At 40.0% G+C, this 20,109-nt stretch overlaps 1 protein-coding gene across 1 annotated transcript in view; it reads right to left on the minus strand.

Annotated features, from left to right (window-relative positions):
* Positions 1-1,875: 1,875 nt before the first annotated feature.
* The window catches only part of LOC137283693 (tetraspanin-5-like), a 32,360-nt gene continuing 14,126 nt past the window's right edge, over positions 1,876-20,109 (minus strand). The window contains exons 2-8 of the mRNA XM_067815347.1: positions 17,922-18,116; positions 12,727-12,801; positions 10,883-10,981; positions 9,534-9,650; positions 8,943-8,993; positions 2,689-2,805; positions 1,876-2,274 (exon numbers count right to left, since the gene is read on the minus strand). Of these exons, the coding sequence (XP_067671448.1) occupies positions 2,206-2,274; positions 2,689-2,805; positions 8,943-8,993; positions 9,534-9,650; positions 10,883-10,981; positions 12,727-12,801; positions 17,922-18,116 (723 nt within the window). The 3' untranslated portion in view covers positions 1,876-2,205. The remainder of the gene's footprint in view (positions 2,275-2,688; positions 2,806-8,942; positions 8,994-9,533; positions 9,651-10,882; positions 10,982-12,726; positions 12,802-17,921; positions 18,117-20,109) is intronic.

Here is a 20,109-nt window from a genome sequence, read left to right on the forward strand (position 1 = left end):
TAGCCACCAAATGTTCCAGTTTTGAGTCAAAGTTAGTTTCCTAGTGGTCAGAACATGACATCATTCTCTTGTCAATCTGCGAACATCAGTCCCAGGTGGTCTACAGTTATAGGTGGTTCAGGTAGAGAACATTTTAGGAAATATTCCATGTAAACAACAGTTTGATACATAATCACAAGATGACTATACAGCTGACTATGTGGCATCAGAGTATATTAGAGATCAACATGGATCAACAATGGCTAGCAAGGAATGCTTATACACAACTACAATATGTCACCATAAAACAACCAGGCGCCACCTATCAAACACATCTGGCAGAATGTGTAGAATTACAACTGATAAATGTTTAACTGTCTTGTCCATTACATACATTAGCGTAACTCTGTGCTCCTCATCTTGTCAATTTCATGTCAGTACAAATGTTTATGAAGACCAGCACAGACAAACTTTCACATACCTAAATGGCTGTATTTTCAACATACACAAACTACACAGAGTAAATTGTTGAACTGGACAATACACATGTCTAAATATATAAACTGCAAACAATTACCTTTGATTACAGACCTTATGAATATTTGACATATGGTTATGAGTATATCACTTCTGTTAAATTAACAAGAAAATAAGAAACAAGTGACAAAATGGTGAACACAAAACATAGATTCCTCCTCCCTGAAGCGAACAGTAATTTGACATTTTTCCACAAAAAGCAGCAAGCGTGATTTGAGCCATGACAAAAAACAAAGTCAGTATAAAAGAGTATAAAGTGATGAGACATGAGGTTGAAACAATGATTTGTTGGACCACTACTCATCTAAAATATAACATTAGCACTGGTTTACACTGATCCAAGTGAACACGGATTTCAGTAGGAAAATAAATCTCTGTCATTGGTTTCAGACTGAAGCAATCATTAATCACAAACATTACTCTGCATCCCTTGGCTCTTTTGAAAGCACCACTGTACGGGCTTCCAAATATCTTCATCATGACATTCAACAGAATTACAACATGTTTAAAGACATTTTTTTTTAAAAATCCAACAAAATGTATATATATTTCTAACGATAATGACATATTTTACAATTAAAATGAAGTAATATCAATGAAAATCACATCCCTTTGTCTTGAAATCACAAGTGATTTGAGCTTTCTATCCTAGCCATAAGGCTGAAAAAGTAGGTTTGGTTCCCAGGCAAATTCATATTTGTAAACTTGCTCAAATAAAAAGTATTCCAGTACTGAATCAGACAAAGTATGACAACTAGACAGGTACATACTTTTTTGCACACTTCAAACATAGTCTTCCTTCTGCAACAATCTTTCTTTCATCCTGAGAACCAGTGATTGATTTTTTTAGCCAAATATTCCATAAATGTACAAACCTTATAAATCAATGATCATTTCTTTTATACAGGTAGAAATGTGAGGTGATCTTAAGAAATGAATACTTCAATATTTTCGCAAATGACCTGATAAAAAGACACAGTCAGGATATGCGCTAAGACACAAGTAATGGTTTTGTTTTCCTCCTTAACTCAAGACACAGGAGTCTTATGGCATATGCATATTTGAACTAAATAAATAAAATAATATGTATATCATGTGTATATATAGATGTATGTAAACAGATGTACACAATGGTAAGATGAAACGTGTTAGTGGGGTGGGGGACAGGATACCCAAACATGGCCGACACTCTTAACTGATGAAAATATGTCTTTAAAACTTTATTTCAATTACATTAAAAATTGGTTCAGTTTGATGACAAACCTTTATACAAAACTATGAATAAATTTTACAAAAAATTAGTCAGTTACAAACTTATTACCTAAGAGAAAAACATTTTCTCTATGGAACATTTAATACTTTTTAGTTTGATGTCTCAAAAACCAACAGCATAAAACAGAGGATGTCAGAATGATTAAGAATAGAGCAAAACACACAAAATCAGCATCATGATTAAAAATGCTTTTGATCAAGAATTGATTAAAAATATTAAAAAAAAAAAAGTAAAATGTAATATATAAAATCTTCTCTTACAGCTAATCTGGATAAGAAGAACCTATAACAGTAGCACTGCAGAAAATTTATCTGAACTCACTAAGCGAGTAGCGTTTGGTTGCCACGGTGATGGCGTGAATCGCGTGAGTTTTGGGCTCTGTGTCTGGGTAGTAGCTCATGTCCCCCCGCCTCATGTCATCCCCACTTCGCCCTCTGGGCTTGGATGTCGTTGCGTAAGTTTTGAGCAAAGCAAATTGCAAATATCTGAAACAAAAAATGGATTAAGTAAATGAAAAGTATGTTATTGACTAGTATTTTAAACTTTTGATGACATATATTTGATGATGTTCACTTTTGCCAATATGTTTGTATGTTGTTTGTATAATTTATCTGGTTACTTGAATCAGAATTAGGCTGACAGTGACAGACTCTGTCTCTGCCTGTGTTTGACAATGTGTGCATGTGAAAGTGTGTGACTGTGTGAGTGTCTACATGTCTAGTTACCTAAAGGAGGGCTACACTGAGAAGTACTAATTGGGAGTGACTGTGGCTGTGTCCAGTTACCTAAAGGAGGGCTACACTGAGAAGTACTAATTGGGAGTGACTGTGGCTGTGTCCAGTTACCTGAAGGAGGGCTACACTGAGAAGTACTATTTGGGAGTGACTGTGTCCAGTTACCTGAAGGAGGGCTATGCTAACAGCAACTGCTGCTACTGGGATGAGGTTTGCCTCGAGCCACTTCTCCCCTGAAGGGAGACAACCTGTGGTGTAGATCTTGGTGCTACGGTCAATATCCTGCACAGACAACAAAAGTGTTAACGATAAGAGTGAGTTGAATCAATATATCATTTTATGTGATCATGTGCATTTGGTTACAAGTCTGGTTTGACTGACATTACAGAGAATCTGTATGCACTACTGGACAACTGTAAGTACAACATCATTACATCTTCTTGTTCAAAACACTGACTCAGCATTCATCTAATGAAGGAGCAGGAAAAAGATATGAAAGATTGCATAAAGAATAAAAACAATTGGTATCCATAAATACATGTCATGTTTTCATATTCATCCAACTTTAAAATGCCCTTCAACAATGTTCAAGAACTGTACGTCCAACAGTGCAACCATTACTGTTATAAGTATATCAATATTATTAAAATCTAAATATTTTAGATATTTAAATACTTACCTTATCAGAGGTCTATAGCATATTACCTCAAGCTTCGCTTAACAGGAGATCTGACGGAGATGAATTGCATTCAAACTTGAATGGCTACCTCGCAATCACTCGCAATCACGACGTCAGGATACGAAAGTATCTGGATCTCCTCACTGCGCATGCACGCTGATTCCTTGAAAACTTCACTTTTACTTCCCGGTCCGAAGAATCTGAAGTGGGGAGGAGCATCCAGCGTTGGGAGGGAGTTACCGCCCTATGGTAAGGTAAGTATTTAAATATCTAAAATATTTAGATTTTAATAAATTTTTTACTTACCTTACCATAGGTCTATAGCATATGGATACAACAGCCTGGACGGTGGTGACGGATTCCCGAGGACCGCCAGTGTGTAATAATTCCCACATATGCCTCGGGGTAGACGGACCACTACTGATTCTCTTGTGGGACGCATCTACCATCACCTCATCATCAAACAGGAACTGGAACAGTAGCGGGTCATGTGCTAACCACCGGAGGGTTACAGTATCTTATCTCATGTAAGTACAAGACCCCTATAGACCAAGGTAAGAAGCAACATACCTTAAAGGGCAATCGGACGAGTAAGTTGCTGAGCAACTACTAATGGTCCGAATGATTGCAGTCCCTCCATGTCCGCTACTGCTAAGTCACGCAGGTAATGACTAGCGCAGACAGTCGACGACTTCCAGAAACAACCGGCCATGATATCGGGAACTGAACTGTTCCTGTGCAGGGCCATGGTTGACGCTAATGCCCGGATCTCATGAGGGTTATTAGCTGTCAGGTGAGGGAGACATACGCCGCCAGAATAGTCTGCCTCAACCAGAGTGCTATGGTGTTTCTATTGACTTCCCCTTTAGCCATCGTCGAGATTGGTAGGAACAATCTCTTCCTAGTACCTTGACGTAGTGCAGATTTTTTAATGTACAGCTTCAACGCCCGGACTGGACACAGTGAGAGTTCTGCTCTATCCTCCGGCCCGACTATAGATGAAATAGGCGGGATAGAAAACAAACTGTACGGCTGGCCTGGCAGCTGGTTTTTAGCCAGGAAATCCCATAAAAGTCCTAGGTGTGCTACACCTGTCCAGTCTGTTCGAAGCGGACTCTAGTCACGTCCAGGGTGTGTATCTCACCGACCCTAGCTGCCGTAGCTAAAGCCAGTAAGAAAACTGTTTTCTTAGTAAGCAGTTCAAAGGATGTTGACTCCAAGGGTTCATGCGGCCGACCTCTCAAATGTTGGAGGGCAAAACTTGACTTTCTGGTCCTCCTGCTTGAACGCTTTCAACATCGCCACCAATTCTGGGATCTTAGAAACCCTTCTGTCACCTCTCATAGCCAGTACTGTGTTTAATGCTGACAAATAGGTGCTAATCGTGCTTCCTCTGAGTTTCTTCGAGCAGCGCAAATATCGTAAAAACTCAGCTATAAACTGGGACGATGCTGTAAGAGGACCCTGCGACTTCTGGGTGCAAAAACTCTCAAAGGTAGACCACTTATCATCATAAAGTGATCTGGGGGAAGGTCTATGAGCCTTGGCAATAATCTTTGCCACCTGCGATGAATAACCCTTGGCTTTCAATGTCCTTTGCAAATGGACCAAGCGCACAGATGAAACCGCGCTGGGTCCGGATGCAGCAGCCGACTGTGAGGATGACACAACAGTCGGTCCCACTCTGGAAGCTGGAATGGGCTTCCTCTTGCGAGATGGCATAACTCCGGAAACCATGTCCTGGTTGGCCCACAGGGCGCAACCAAAAGCAGACGTATCTTCGCTGTCAATTTGAGCTTCGCCACTACCGCTGGCATCAACACACGGGGTGGGAAGGCATATGCGTTTAACCCCTCCCATGACAGGGATAGATCGTCGGTCGCCCACGCTGCTGGGTCTGGTACTGGAGACACATAAACCGGGAGTTGTGTGTTGAACTTTGTGGCGAAGAGATCTATTAGTGGATGTCCATGCTCTCTGCATATGAGATGGAACATCTGCGGGTGGAGCATCCACTCGGTTGGAGATAGCATTCCTGGACGAGAAAGTGCATCGGCTAGCACATTCCTGCAACCTGGAATGTGTCGGGCTCTTATCTCGATGTTGTTTGTGTCCAACATGCTGGTCAGTAGAAACATCTGATCTAGCAGGGACCTGGATCTTGTCGTACCCTGCTTCCGGATCAGCCATACCACAGTCGAGTTGTCTGATATGACCAGCACATTGGAGTGACGCAGAAGTGGTACCCAATGATCTATGGCCTGAATTACCACCTCTAATTCCAGGTTGTTGATGTGCCAACCTGCCTCCACGTCAGACCACAGCCCCGAGGTGGTCTGGTCGCCTAAGTGAGCTCCCCAACCTTGGAGCGACGTGTCCACGAACAGTTCGTGATCCTGCACGAATTCGCTCAAACAAACTCCTTCGCAGACATTCGACTGGATCGTCCACTACTGCAAGTACTTGTGGAGATGGACCGGAAGTAGTAGAAGTGTCTGAACGTTGTCTGCTTGTATGTCAGGAAGGATGAAGCGTTGTAGTGGATGCTGCATTAGCCGTCCCCTGCGCGTTAGATCCTGCACAGACGTGATGAGACCTAGGAGCGCCTGCCACTCTCTTAGGCCTAAAGGCTCTGACAACGCCCTCAGCACAAAACGGGAAATCTTCTCCCAGCGATCAAGCAGAATCCGAACCCGATCGAGCTGTGTCTGGAAGAGGCCCCCGATGAATACTAGCTCCTGGGCAGGTTGCAACTGCGACTTCTCCCTGTTTAGCAGCCACCCCAGCTGCTCCAGCAGACGAATGGCAAAGTCCAGAACTGAGGTTCGCCTTGATTGAGGAGACAGTCGTCGATGTATGGATTGAACTCTATCTGCCATAGGTGCAGATAGCGAGTGATGGGAGTCGTGATCCTGGTGCATAACCACGGGGCCGTAGATATGCCAAACGGCAGGACTCGCCACTGGTAATGGTGACCCCCGAACACAAACCTGAGAAACTTTCTGTGTGCCGGATCTGTGGATCGGGACATGTAGGTAAGCATCTTCAATGTCCATGCACCCGGAGCCAACTTGAGTCATAGCTGTTCCAGGGAGATCATCTTGAAGTGTGGCGGTTCCATGAGATAACGCTTGTTGAAAGCCGCCATGTTGTGAATCATCCTGAACTTGTCTGAGTCTTTCTTGGGAACAAGGAAGATCGGCGAGTAGAACCCTGGTGAGAGGTGTGGGGCTGGTACTTCCTCGATGGCGCACATTCCCAGCAACACTGTGATGTTGTCCCTCAACAGCAGACTTTGCGACTCCGAGTAAGGGCGTACCTCTGGGCATGATGTTAATGGCAGGGGTCGAACTAATAGAAGTTTGTAGCCTCTCTTCAGAATTCCTGTCACATAGAAATCCCCGAGGACAGACCAGTTCCTCCAGAAGATTCCAAGTCTCCCGCCTACTGGTGTCGAGAATACTGGCACGGCTGGTGGCAGAAGCATCCCTGTTTGTGTCGGCAGGTCTGCGGCGCGCCGAGGACGCAAATCTCTGGCCTCGACCCCTGGAAAAGGCTGATCTGACTGATTCCCTACTAGGGATGTAGCGCCTTCTGCCCCCTTCTTACGATCCCGATTTGCCACGAAAGGCAGAAGATAGCGCCTCAAAGGCCGACAATGAGACCTCCGTATTCCTGAGGTCGGCATGTTCTTTGTATACCTCCGGTATAGCATTCCCAAAGAGCACTGAGGAGGAGAAAGGTGCCCTTATCAGCTTTTTCTTAAACTCCTCCTGCCATGCACAAGCATCTAGGAAACCAGACCTCCGAACCACCGTGGTCATGGCCAGCGCAGTCCTAATATGGCCCAACAAGTCATGCAGGACTTTACCCTGCCACACAAAGAGCGATGACAAGTGTTCCAGTCTAGATTTGTTATTCTTTGTAAGATCTACTACTGCCGCTGAAGTGGCTGAAGCCAGTGCCGAAATCGGCTTCAAACTGCGTCACAACTCAGCATCAATAGCTTGCAGCCTCGAATCTTGCACCTTATAGGACGTAGACGAGGATAGCCTCTTGATAGCCTCGTCCAGTCCTGTGCCTGAATCAGCAAAATCCAATCCATGAATCTTATAATCCTGTTTCTTAACCTTAGGCACCCTTATGGTTGCATTTAGTAACAACTTGGTGAAGTCCTCGTTGAGCGAAGAAATAGCATCTGCTACCATCGGGTGAGGCGGGATCAACAGTTTCGGCTCAATCCTAATAGCCTTGTCATTGTTAACACTCGACGTAGGCGAAGGACAGTCCGGGAGCCTATCGGCAGTCCAGTCAAAAACAGCAGATAAAGGCAAGTAGGATCCCTCATCATCCTCAAGCTGTGTAGGATCCTCCTCGTAGTCATGGGAAAAACACTGTTCTTCATCTGCCATCCACGACACAGCAGACTTACGCTCCGGCGTACGCCTCCTGAAGGATGACTGCCTAGGACGTGGCGATCCTGATGTAGACCTAGACTGTCTATCTCTGTGCCTACGATAGCCCGATCTACCATGGGGCTCCGGCGATCTAGACGTTGAGCGTCAGCGTCTGCAAGCACTAGATGAACAACTGCAGGGCTCCTAGATCGCGATCTCCTACCACCAGAAAACTTTGAACGTCTCCTATCCCAAGGCACATTGTTAGCGTTACCAAAAGCAAACACCTCCGATCCAGACGACATTCGAACCCACCGATGGTGCTGGTGACCTGGACATCTTCCTAAGTTGTTGAGACCTTCTCTTTTTAACGACTGCTAAATAGGTCTTGAAGTCTTGTGGAGAGAGGTCCGCACAAACCGAGCACCTCTGACTTAAGGAACAGGGTACCGCCGCACAATCCGGACAAACAGCGTGGGGATCCTTGCCGGATTTACGACTCTTGCAAATCTGACAAAAATGTCGTGTCATACACAACAGCTGTAACAAACGAAATAACACTCTGATAAAACAGGGTGGAAAACAAACCCCCCTTAACACACAATGGACCTCGCTACACATCGTGCTACATGTGTGCAATGGACAAGTGAAATGACCTTAGCTGCACAAAGCAATAAATTGAATAATGCTGACTGAGGAGGGCATCAAAGAAAGAAAATACATGCCTTAACGTAACAAATAACCATCAGAGAAACACACAGAGGTAAATGCACGAAAAAATTTGAGACACGATGACATGTGTCACGCAAGGTAGCCCGCACGTGTAAAACTTTACAATTACATGTAAAATCGACACAATGACAGAAAGAATACATACCAGCTGGAAAAAAACAAGCAATTATCGAAAAAGTTACGAATTTATTCCATCAAGAAAAAAATCTATGCAATCCACAACCATCTGTCACAGATGACGCTTGAAGTAAAAGTGAAGTTTTCGAGGAATCGGCACGCATGCGCAGTGAGGAGATCCAGATACTTCCGTACCCTGACGTCGTGATTGCGAGGTAGCCATTCAAGTTTGAATGCAATTCATCTCCCTCAGATCTCCTGTTAAGCGAAGCTTGAGGTAATATGCTATAGACCTATGGTAAGGTAAGTAAAAAATATTGATTCTAGCCAGGACAAACCAGTCATTTTCAACTGAATAGAATTTGAAAACTTTCTTCACTTGTTTTAAAATTGTTAAAAAGGACAAAGGAATCTTTACTGGACGACATGATAGGTTATGTTAGGATCACATCCAACATAAATCAATGGATCTAAATAAACCTGTCAATGCTTACATGCGATGTTGACCTCATTCCATAGCCACAGTGTCTGTTTTGTATAATATCCTGAAAAATCAATCATTAAATGTACAATGTCTTCAGTAAGGATATCATGAATAATGCAATGGGTCATTTTACCTAGGGCAGAGGAAGAGACTTATTGATTTATTGAATGTACACCAGTGTCAATGATGTTACATTAGCTACTGTAGTATGTAAACTACCACAATAAAACCAGCCTGAACTTTGTCGTGAGAGCACAACTACTGACAGCAAATGAATGAGTATGGCTATACTTCACCATGAATACACGCCTTCAATATAATGGACAACACTGTACTCTTGTGCATCTTGAAAACCCACTTCCCCAACACTATGAATCAAGTCAAGATTAAGTGATGGTCTCTGATGTCACTGAAAAAGCTACGGCTATTTCTGACATCATAATGCCCACCCTCCAAGGCTTCAAACATATGAATTATCATATCATATCCCTTCCACCAGTCAGTAAAACAAAAACCCACAAAATGTTCTCCATATCATGAAATCTGTTATAAGAGCAAACATTATGTTTACTGAGGGCTTGTTGTAATGCAATTGACGTACATCAGTTGGTTTACAACATGAGAAAGGCACCCCACAAGCCTCCACCCCAGGGGAAGAGCAGTTGAAGTACATGTTGTTGCCCCAGTCCTGGAATGTGTGAACGCCACAGCAGAACAACTGAAACACAAATGAGATACTGTTAGTGGAAAGGGAAATATTGTGTACGTCACAGAAAATCTTTTTCCCCAGAGACTATACCAGAAGTAGTTAAAGAACCAGGCAAGCTATTTACGAAATGGTTTTGGCCCTACAAACTTCTAAAGCCCATTCTTAACACATTGGCTACGATCAATGTTAAGAATTCTTTGGGTTAAAAACGTTTCAAGAATACGTGTCCAGATTTCTTCATATGACTATACTTAATCGTCACAGCCATACTTTACTACATGCTTACTTCTGCATGAGACTGTGATTGTCAAAAAACAAAATGGAGCAAGAAATATAAGTCTTCGTTGACTGAAGCATTTGAAGCTGTATGTAGCCCTGAATGATGCATGAATAATTGTAAAACATTAGACATACGACAACATTTGAGGATTTGGTAATAGTCTAAGTAAACTTATCCTCAGTACTTTTCGTGACACTCCACCACTGAGTCTAACAAAACCTTATGGGAGGTCGCGTCAGGTAACCTTTGAGACTGACAAATCAGAACACAGCTTACCATATCGTGAAAGTGCACATTCGCACATCCCTTAAGAACTTTTTATCTTGAAAAGGTTCGTACCCGAATGATTCCGAATGCTATTTAGCGTACGATCACTTCCGGGTGATGCACACGGCGTACATACTGCCATGACAACGGTGAGTAAACAGTCGCTGAAAATAGTGTTTTTGACAATATTCAAGGATGTTACCTTGCGGAAATATTAGCTAATGGTAACCATGTCAACAGAAACCCCGAAGCGTATATACTGCCGGTCAATAACTGTGTTATATGCTGATTTTTGTTTGTGGAGAGATCTGTGTCGGTGACCTGAATATTTTGAAAGTCCCTCCGATCCCTAAATAGTAGCCGTTGTCTGATTGGTTACATCTATTTAACCATCTCGCATTTGATTGGACTGTCATTGCTTGCTCAAAGGTTACCTGACGTGACCTTCTACTAGGTTTTGTTAGACTCAGTGGTGCAGTGTAACGAAATACACTGAGACGAAGTTTACTTAGACTGTGGTTATAGTGAAAACAACACACAACCAAAATTCTGATTTCTTATCTTGAACAAGTATGGTGCATTTCAGTCACTCTGGTGTCATCCTCTTTGTTACTTTGTTATCACTTCTTATGAGTTTCCATTAGAAGTAGAAAGCAAGAAGCGATCATCTCTAGAGTGTGACTGACAAAGTTACCCAGTCATGCTGTACCCAGTCCACCAGGTTCTGGAGGTCAACGTCCTCGCGGTAGTTGACAATCATGTTCTTCACCTGTGTCTCTATCTGTTCCCTCACCTGTAACACAAGGGACCAGCTTCAGTCACATACACCTTACTGATAAATTGCACCATTTCTTTATCAGACTGCACAGTGCCATACAGATATCGAGAATATAGAATAATATTAGGACAACTTAGGTTGGAAAACTTCTTTTGGACAAATTGGGTCCGCAATTAAAACTAATAAGATAGCTTAAATCAAGCATTACGATGAATACACAATTCCATTTCATGAGTGAGTGTGCGAGTTTAGTTTTACACCTCACTCAGCAATATTCCTGCAATATGGCAGTGGTCTGTAAACACTGTAATCGAGTCTGGACCTGACAATCCAGTAATCAAATGTAAGAGCATTGATCTGTGCATTTGTGCACTGATGCCATGTGTCAACCACATCAGTGAGCCTCACCACATGATCCCATTAGTCACCTCTTATGACAATCATGGGTTACTGAAGGCCAATATTCTAACCCGGACTATTTAGTAAGTAGTCAGATTAACATAGGTGAGGATATATTTGGAATTACATTTCTCTGAAGAATACTGATTCTAGAACTTCTGAGGGCTGAGTCCAATTTGTGATACAAATGCACACTCACAGATTTTTGCCGGCACACAAAGTCAGTGATCTAACCCACATACAGCAGCTGGTTTATACCCAGGTTGTCAATAACAAGGAACAATCTGTCCAAATTACTTGCCGAAACAGTCTGGGGAATGGGCGATGATGTTCCACATAAGTGACTTCACGTCCTGGGTGCTCACAATTAACAAAGCAATTAAAAACACAGTGTGATATCTACAGTGCACCATGTGTTTATTATACCCCCGCTAAGTAATGGGGTACATAGCATTCATTCTGAAGGTATATATTTGCACAGTATGTTTTGATATAGATATATATTATATGAGTGAAAAAAGAATAAACATTTGCGAATTGTGATCATAAAGTCCATTTCAGTAATTTGAACGTTCAGCCAAGAAGCAACTCTAACATGTGGTCCATGCAGTAACAAATTGACAAAGTCAGTAAGTCTGTCGGCAAGAAGGTCGGCCTTCAACCAAATATGATGGACAGGTGGCATCTGTACATCCCCAGTATGTTTTCTGAGCTCTGAGTCTGTTGACTGTACTTGAATCCATTGTGGTAAAGATTCTGACCTCCATTAATGTTGTCAGTCAGTGTAACCCGCACCATAGCATTTCCATTTTGACAGTGATAACAACACTTTCCTGATCCTTTATATATTCCCAAATAATACATGTTTTCAACAGGGTTTCAATAATCCTGCTACTCCATATTTCACAACATAATTTCTGGGATTTTTTTTGTTTTGTGGCATGTGAAACTCTAAAATGGTAATCATTCCTCTTGCATAACGCAAAATAATAGTTTGCAACCTAAATTCTTTTACAAATTGTCCCGGTTTGTTGACCACACTATGTCGACACTCCAGGTTTTTACTGTCGACAATTAACAACATCATAATTTTCATTTGTCGACAGATCGGGCCGACACCCGGGAGCTTCACATCGAAGTCTGAGAACAAGCTGTACATACCTTGCAACCAGCGTAAATTGGTGGCTGAGTGGGACAGACCTTTGATGTGAGTACTGTCAGTAAACACCCTTGAAGGGAATTCGACGACAATGTTCTACATCAACACTCAATGATATAAATGTGTATTAACTATACAAACTATGATCATGTAAATTTTTTTTTTTCTCCTTGGTCGTTCTTTACAAAAAACCCAGACTTACCCATGGTTTATAGACGAAGGCAAGGATTCCCACAGTGATTTCACACACAAATATTAAGCCCAAGCACACCATAAACTGTAAAAAGATAGAACACAATTAATACACAGGACACAATCTTAATAACTGTTCTTCAATAATAATCAATTGCTTGCTTATGTACAGAATGTATATTCTTGGGATTAATCAAAATAATTGAAAAAATCTAAGCAATATGTTTATTTTGTAACATGTCACAGTCATAGTAACTGTACATACTCATTACAAAATATCTATTCCAGAATCATTATAATTGTACATGCTGTCTTAAACACTGTAAATTCTAAACAAATGACTAAACTATCTATGCAAAAAGCTTTTCATGGCATAATCATTGTACATTCTGATTTACATAATGTGTTCATTCTTAACACAAGACACAGTCATCCCCACAGATCTTTCTGACCTGCACAATATGCTTATACAAACACAAGACACACTGTCAGTATCTGAAGATACTGATCCACAAAATATCTTGAAAACTTCACGAGACAAAGAGCTTTTTTTCAGATCAAGACAAATCCAACTGTGTGAAAACACAATAACCAGTGTTAAAGGGAATTACCTAACATCTCTCAGGGATGAAGCTATCAATCAGCATGACCTTTAAACACGTTAAACAACTTCTCAAATAAGCTCCACATAGCTGAGTCGTCTCACTGGACATTGGCTATAACACAAACACACAAGGAGCAAACATTGCCCTCATCTGTACAGAGTCAGTGCAGATTTGCTGATCAAACACAATAAGCCAGTCTGAGCCATTTTGGACAGTCAATTCTCCCTTAATGTTTGAGTCCGGTGTAGCAGTGGGGGGTTTACAAAGCAAAGCATGAAGTGTAAGCCAAAAGGTCATACAAGGCAACGCACACGAGTGGGAGGCTTGGCTGCCTGCAACTGCGTACAATCTCAGGAAGTGCTAACATCAATTACATGCAGATCTGTGCTTGTTTGTATTGTAAATAACACCTTATGTCTTCATACTAAGCTTGGCAATAGGAAGTAAAATACACTAAAGGAACATGTTTTTCTTAACTGCAGATCCTCTATGGTCTTGCACTACAAGGACAAGACGTACCTCCACATGCTGCTGTACTTGTAGGTTAGTTATACTGTAAGTTATAACATCAACTGCTGACGACAAAGCATGCTGCACGACCAGATTGTAAATTTGGGGGCACGGACTGCTTTGATTTATGAGCCAAGTAATGTTTGCATGTTAAACATGACAAATGTTAAACATGTTCAAAGGAAAAAAACAAAACAGATTTGTGTCCTTCAGTTATCTTACTGCATAAACAAAGGACATTCTTGTATTTCAAGTAAATCTACTCATGAGTATAGTACTTGTGTTTAGACTCCTGAATATATTTGACTTAGAATGAAGGATGCTAAAGTTATTCATCCTAATTTACTTTCTGAACAATTTAAAGGACCACTAAACTCAATTTTTTGGTACTCTTTTTATCACTGCATATGAAAGACTTTTGGTTAGTCATAAACGAAACCCCATTTTTTTAAAAAAAAAGGTGGTTAATTAATACCAAGCGCTTAAAAATTGCTAAAAAGCCGTCTGCTTCTCTCTCGCCCGCAAACAAAACCGCAGACAGGTTACGTAACTCTGTCGCCAGAGCCCTACAGTGACGTCATAGAAGGAATGGTTTCCAGTTGAATGTATAGAAAATGTGTAGGAACCTCATCATTTTGCGGATTTCTCGACGTCACCAAAGACATGCCGAATTGTTCCTTGGGGTCGGGTGATGGTGTCACTATGCACAGATTTCCACCAGACTCCATAGTTTGTGCTTAAATTGGTTGTTAGTGTGTGCGAAGTGAGCTTTATGAAAGCCTGTGGTGTATACTAAATCGGATGGTTCGCCCCCTACCATGCTTCCGGGATAGAAAATAGAGTTTAAGTTTCATCGAGTTTATAAAATTAAGACTGCTTACTACACATTGTTGACCAAAAGGATTTTGCATGGATATAACGCTTTTTTTCCTCGGAAACGAGGTTGTGGTCAAAATGACAATATCATTGTAAGTAATCTTATATTGACCCCTTATATTGACCAATTCAAAGAGTGAATTTGTTATGTTATAAGCAATGTCATGTAAAATCCTAATGTCAATCAATAAAATACATATTTTAATTAATACATATTTTTAATACATACTACCAGTAGAAAGTAACTTTAATTTTGTAAGTCGGTGAAAACAAACTAACATAGCATTCATCCTCAGACAGGGCGCCACCATTTTTGAAAATCCTGAAGTCACGGGCTAAAGTCAGTTAGAATTATTGAGATTATGATTTGTTCTCATCAAGTTAGAAAATCAAAACTACTTTTTACTGGTAGTTAAATATGCATTTGAATCATGGCCAAAAGGATTATGCATGACACAACTTTTAACATAAGGACTTCTTCCAAAAAAGCAAGGTGGGGGTCGAAGTGACATTTAGATTGCAAGTAATGTTATATTGACATCCACCTCACTTCCAAGAGTGAAATTGCTATGTTATAAGCAATGTCATGCAAAATCCTATTGTCCATCAATAAAATACATATTTTACTACCAGTAGAAAGTAATTGTCCTTTTGTAAGTCAGTGAAAACAAACTTAAATGACATTCATCCCAAGACAGGGCGCCACCATTTTTGAAAATCGAGAAGTCAAATCCATTTGAATTAATGAGATTATGTATAGTTTGTTCTCATCACGTTAGAAAATCAAAACTACATAAATATGTATTTGAATCATTACCAAAAGGAGTTTGCATGACACAACCTGTAACATAAGCTAAGCGAGGTCGGGGTCGAAGTGAAAATACTGCGCAATAAATTTCTTCACTTGCTAAATTTACTTGGTTTGTAACGTTCACTCACCAGTATGTAGAATATAAATTTTTATACTTGGTCTCATAATCCTAATTACTTTATAGTCATACTTGTATGCATTTTGAAACTTAATAAAAGGAAGCGATCTGCGAATGTATAACAGGAATGTAATATGTAGACATTTCACAGTTTTCCTATATGAATCATAATTCGCATGCACGCCCTAGTGTATGTCGTCTGCATCATTACACTTAACGACGAAAACAATGATTCTGTTGAAAGCTACGACAACTTAATAAAAACAAAAATGCACATATTAAAATTAAAGTTAGAGGAGCAATGTCAGGCTATTACTTTCTTCGAGGAATATATCCATTAATATCCACAAAAACAAGTGATATATAATTCATCTGCAGATTTCTCAAGTGATGTGTCTTTTAAGAGTCTAATATACAAAAACTTGATGTATCGTTTCAGGTTTTTCACATTGCTGTATAGTTTCATTGGTTACCCAAGATAGCACACCTGGCAACTAATTGCATAATGTGCGTCATTCTTTTTAAAAAGTTATTTAGTTAGCCAATAATAAGCAATAAATCAACGTATTGGTGGTTAATCCTTTGAAAGAAGGGTTTTGCTTTACATAGACACAGAAATGACAGAGTGTATTCAGTATAGACTAGTAAATGTACATACATAAACACTACCTTTTGACAAATCCCCCATTTAAATCTCCATAAAACTAATTAATCAATCAGTGTGTTCTCGGTTAATCCTTTGATCGATCCAGACAAAAGAAATGCCAAATGGGGGCCTTTGTCGGGTAATCTAAGTGGCGTTACCACTAATTATACCTGTTATAAATTCATTAACTGAGGATCAAGTGAATGATAACAAATAACGTGTAGGTTTATACCACCCAACACGGATTACAACCTAGCGACGCCAAGTAATTTTGACAGAATTGTCTATGAAAACAAAGGTTGTAACTCGAAAACTAGGCAAAGCAGGAGACAAAACTAAATGATAGTAGATTGTGAGAACATATAGCTTTCATTTTTCTGCACAGATTTCGCGTTTTCAGATTTGTACAAACCTGTAAACGAAATAGTTTAACCCCTGAAATGTAGATGAATACTGCACAGACCCTCATTTCTATACCCACTATTACGTCACAGAGACGCGCCGCTCTGATTGGTTGAAATTTCGTTTGCGGCGGCTGAGAATTGTGCACTGTTGACAAAAAGGTCGATTTAAGGTAATTAAAGATCGAAATGAGTATTTTTAATGATGTCAGTAAGTGATTTTGCGTTTGTACCCTATTAGAGTATATGTGACCTTTAATAACTTCACCTGCCTTATTTAACTGAAGCATTATTTTACACAGAACAACTCATTTCCAGGACAGATTTTGAAAAGGTATACAATTCCAGGTTGAAGAGTATCTCAAATTTCCACCAGGGATAGCTTATACTTCCAAGGCTTGACAATTCACTGTGCAGGGTTGCAACCCTTGGACACACCAGAAAACAAATGATTGTGAGTTCAAATCCAGTTTTGCCCTGTTTACGTTTCTGAGTTTGAAAGAACTATTCTCATGCATGAGGGGTTTGAGTAAACCTCTGAAGCTAGCATAATTTCATTACACATAAATCTGACATGGTGTGATACAAGAGGAATAGTGTTTATCATCTTACCTCACACATAACTGTTGTTTCGTGATTTGCATCTATTACTGTCAAAAGCCAGGTACATTGCAATGTACCCCTGCTGCCAATGGCAACTCATTTGGTACTTTGTGGTAGTACTTCTTTATCTCGAAAAACACTGAATCATGCAAGATTAATGGAAATTACCAATGGTTTGTGAATGCAAATAGATGGAAGGGAGATAACTCTAAATCTATTTTTCTTGTGTCAGAAAAAATGTTCTGCAAAATGTAGCAACGGCTACAAAAAGATTTGCCTCGCATTCCAATAAATACATTTTGACAAAATGTTCGAATAAGTCCCTGTGAATATTAAAACCAGGAATTACACTGCAGCGACTTCAATAAGACAATAAATACCTGTGGGAAAAACAGCAAGATGCAAGATTTGAATCGTCTGAATAACATAGGTTGGCTGAAGTGATAGATGGGATACCCATGCCTCAAACAGTTCAAAATTAACATTGAGTAGTTTGGTAAGATAAATACATTGTTCACTCATCGCTCAGGGAACACAAACAAAAATGAAGGGTACATCAACCCATTCCCCCTCATGACCAGTGAACAATTTAAATGTAGCATTCAATAAAACTCTGTCAGTTGTGTACTACTCACAGTGCAGAGCAGGCAGGTATTCTCCCTGAGAGCGCCGATACAGCCACAGAAGCTTATGGAGGTCATGATGAGGCCCACGATGATGAAGATCAACGCTGGCTCCACAGTCAGGTTGGTCAGCTTCCCAATGTTCTGGAACATGTCCTTCTCAGCCCATGCCCATATTCCGATTCCACATACTGCACCACCAATAAGCTGCAATGGAGGAAGATGTGACGATATATACTTCACATACAGTGACAATTTTACCTAAACTTACAAAACAAGGAGTCCATGGCAGGGCATACTAATTCCTGTCAAGAATTTGGTATTAATTAATTTGATATTATTTGTTGTGTCACTTCTTATCATTTGTACACATTTGATGCACTTTCTGTGTCATGGAAAATTTCACCATTGGATGTAAATGTCTTCGTTTCAGGGTAGATACATTTTATATTTGATTCATATGAAAACTCTGCATTTCACATCCTATTTTAAACCAGTATATCAAAAATGAATGTAACTACTGAAGTGCTTTTCTATAAATATCAGTTCTGTCAAATCAGATGTCCCAGTCCCAGGCAGATATTGTGATTTGAAACAAGAGACTGACATCAGAAATTACTATGTTTCATATTTTTGGGCAAATCATCTGTACATTTAATACTGAGTTCTTGTCACTGCTGTTAGTATTTAGTATATAACAACAGTTATTGCCCTGATATTATAAAAATCTGGTGATAAACAGAAATGCTGTTTTGTCTGTGCTATGGCAACCACTGACCTAGTTACTACAATTGATGTAGATGTCCTTCACTGATCACATCAAGAATCTATTTATCTTCTCTGGACAAATCAGACCATGACACAGTGACTTTCATCACTGATTGACATAAGTGTCAACGATAGTGTTAGGAATCATTAATAACTGATTACCACTGACACTGAACTGATAGAGATCCATGGATGACTGACCACAAAGTTTTAAGTCCAGGGATCACTTTCACAAAATGCTTGCCATTTACTCTCTGTCCTGATAGGCATTGATTTACATATATAAAGATCAAAGTGTCCATTTACTCTGCTCTACACAAGTTTCCCAGCTCTGCACATGCTTCCAGGTGATTCAGTTAAAACATACCCAGTAAAATAATGTAAACAATTTTCATTCATCAACTTAGGCAATGATCAAGGTGTCACTGGAAGAACTGTACATATTATATCTATCAGTCAGAAAGTTTAACAAATATATTTAAAATAACCTGCTTCTGTGGGATATTTTTGACAGATCGAACTATCTGATAAGTCCCAAATGAGGTCCCAACAAGGTGCATTTCATCGTGAAAATATCATGTTGAAATGTCTTAGTTAATTTTGAAGAAACGTTACTGTTAATAGTAAAAGTAAGGTATTTGTGATCAATGTATTCATTGTCAACCCCTTCATTTAAGGTGTCAAGAGCACTAAACTGGCTGTGATAGTTGTAAATAATGGTGTGAGATGGTGCATTTGCTGATAAATTCAAACACAAATTCCCATTCACTGAATTTGTTTTAAACAACAATTAATGACATTTAAAATAAAAGTAATAAAATAGATTTAAAACATAAATCAAGATATCCAGTTTAGAAGTTGGCTGTGTAATTACATTGTGTAAATTTTGTATTTTAATTCAGATTTATTGACCTGGTATTTTAGAGTGACATACTCAAATGGTAATCATATTTTGCTTTCAAATCATATTTTTCAAATTTCCAGCTGGACCCCCTACAAATCCCCCACCAATGGAAGGGTGCTTCGTCCCATTGCTGTTGGTACCCTGATGGAGCACCAGTGGGACTCAGTGCTCACTCAAGTCCAATGCATGGGCTCAGACAGGCTTGCATAAGTCTCTAAGGTCAAATGTAATACCTCTGACAATTTCTAACAATATAAATAACAGATTTAGTACCTTAGACTGTCTCCCCCCAATCAAGATTTGCCTCGAAGGATAGAATTACTATACATCCAGCATTCAGTTCAGTCTTGGAGCAAGACTAGGGTCCAGGGAAATCATCAGATAAAATCCAAAATGATCCCAGTTAGTCTCAGTTAGGTCCAGTACTGCATCTGCCATATTGAATGATGTTTGAAAGTTTCTTCATCACCACTAACACTACAGTTGAGCACAATTAAAAACATTTACTTACAGCATCACATTTCCATC

The sequence above is a fragment of the Haliotis asinina genome, chromosome 5, assembly GCF_037392515.1.
Source record: "Haliotis asinina isolate JCU_RB_2024 chromosome 5, JCU_Hal_asi_v2, whole genome shotgun sequence".
In the NCBI taxonomy this organism is placed as follows: Eukaryota; Metazoa; Mollusca; class Gastropoda; order Lepetellida; family Haliotidae; genus Haliotis; species Haliotis asinina.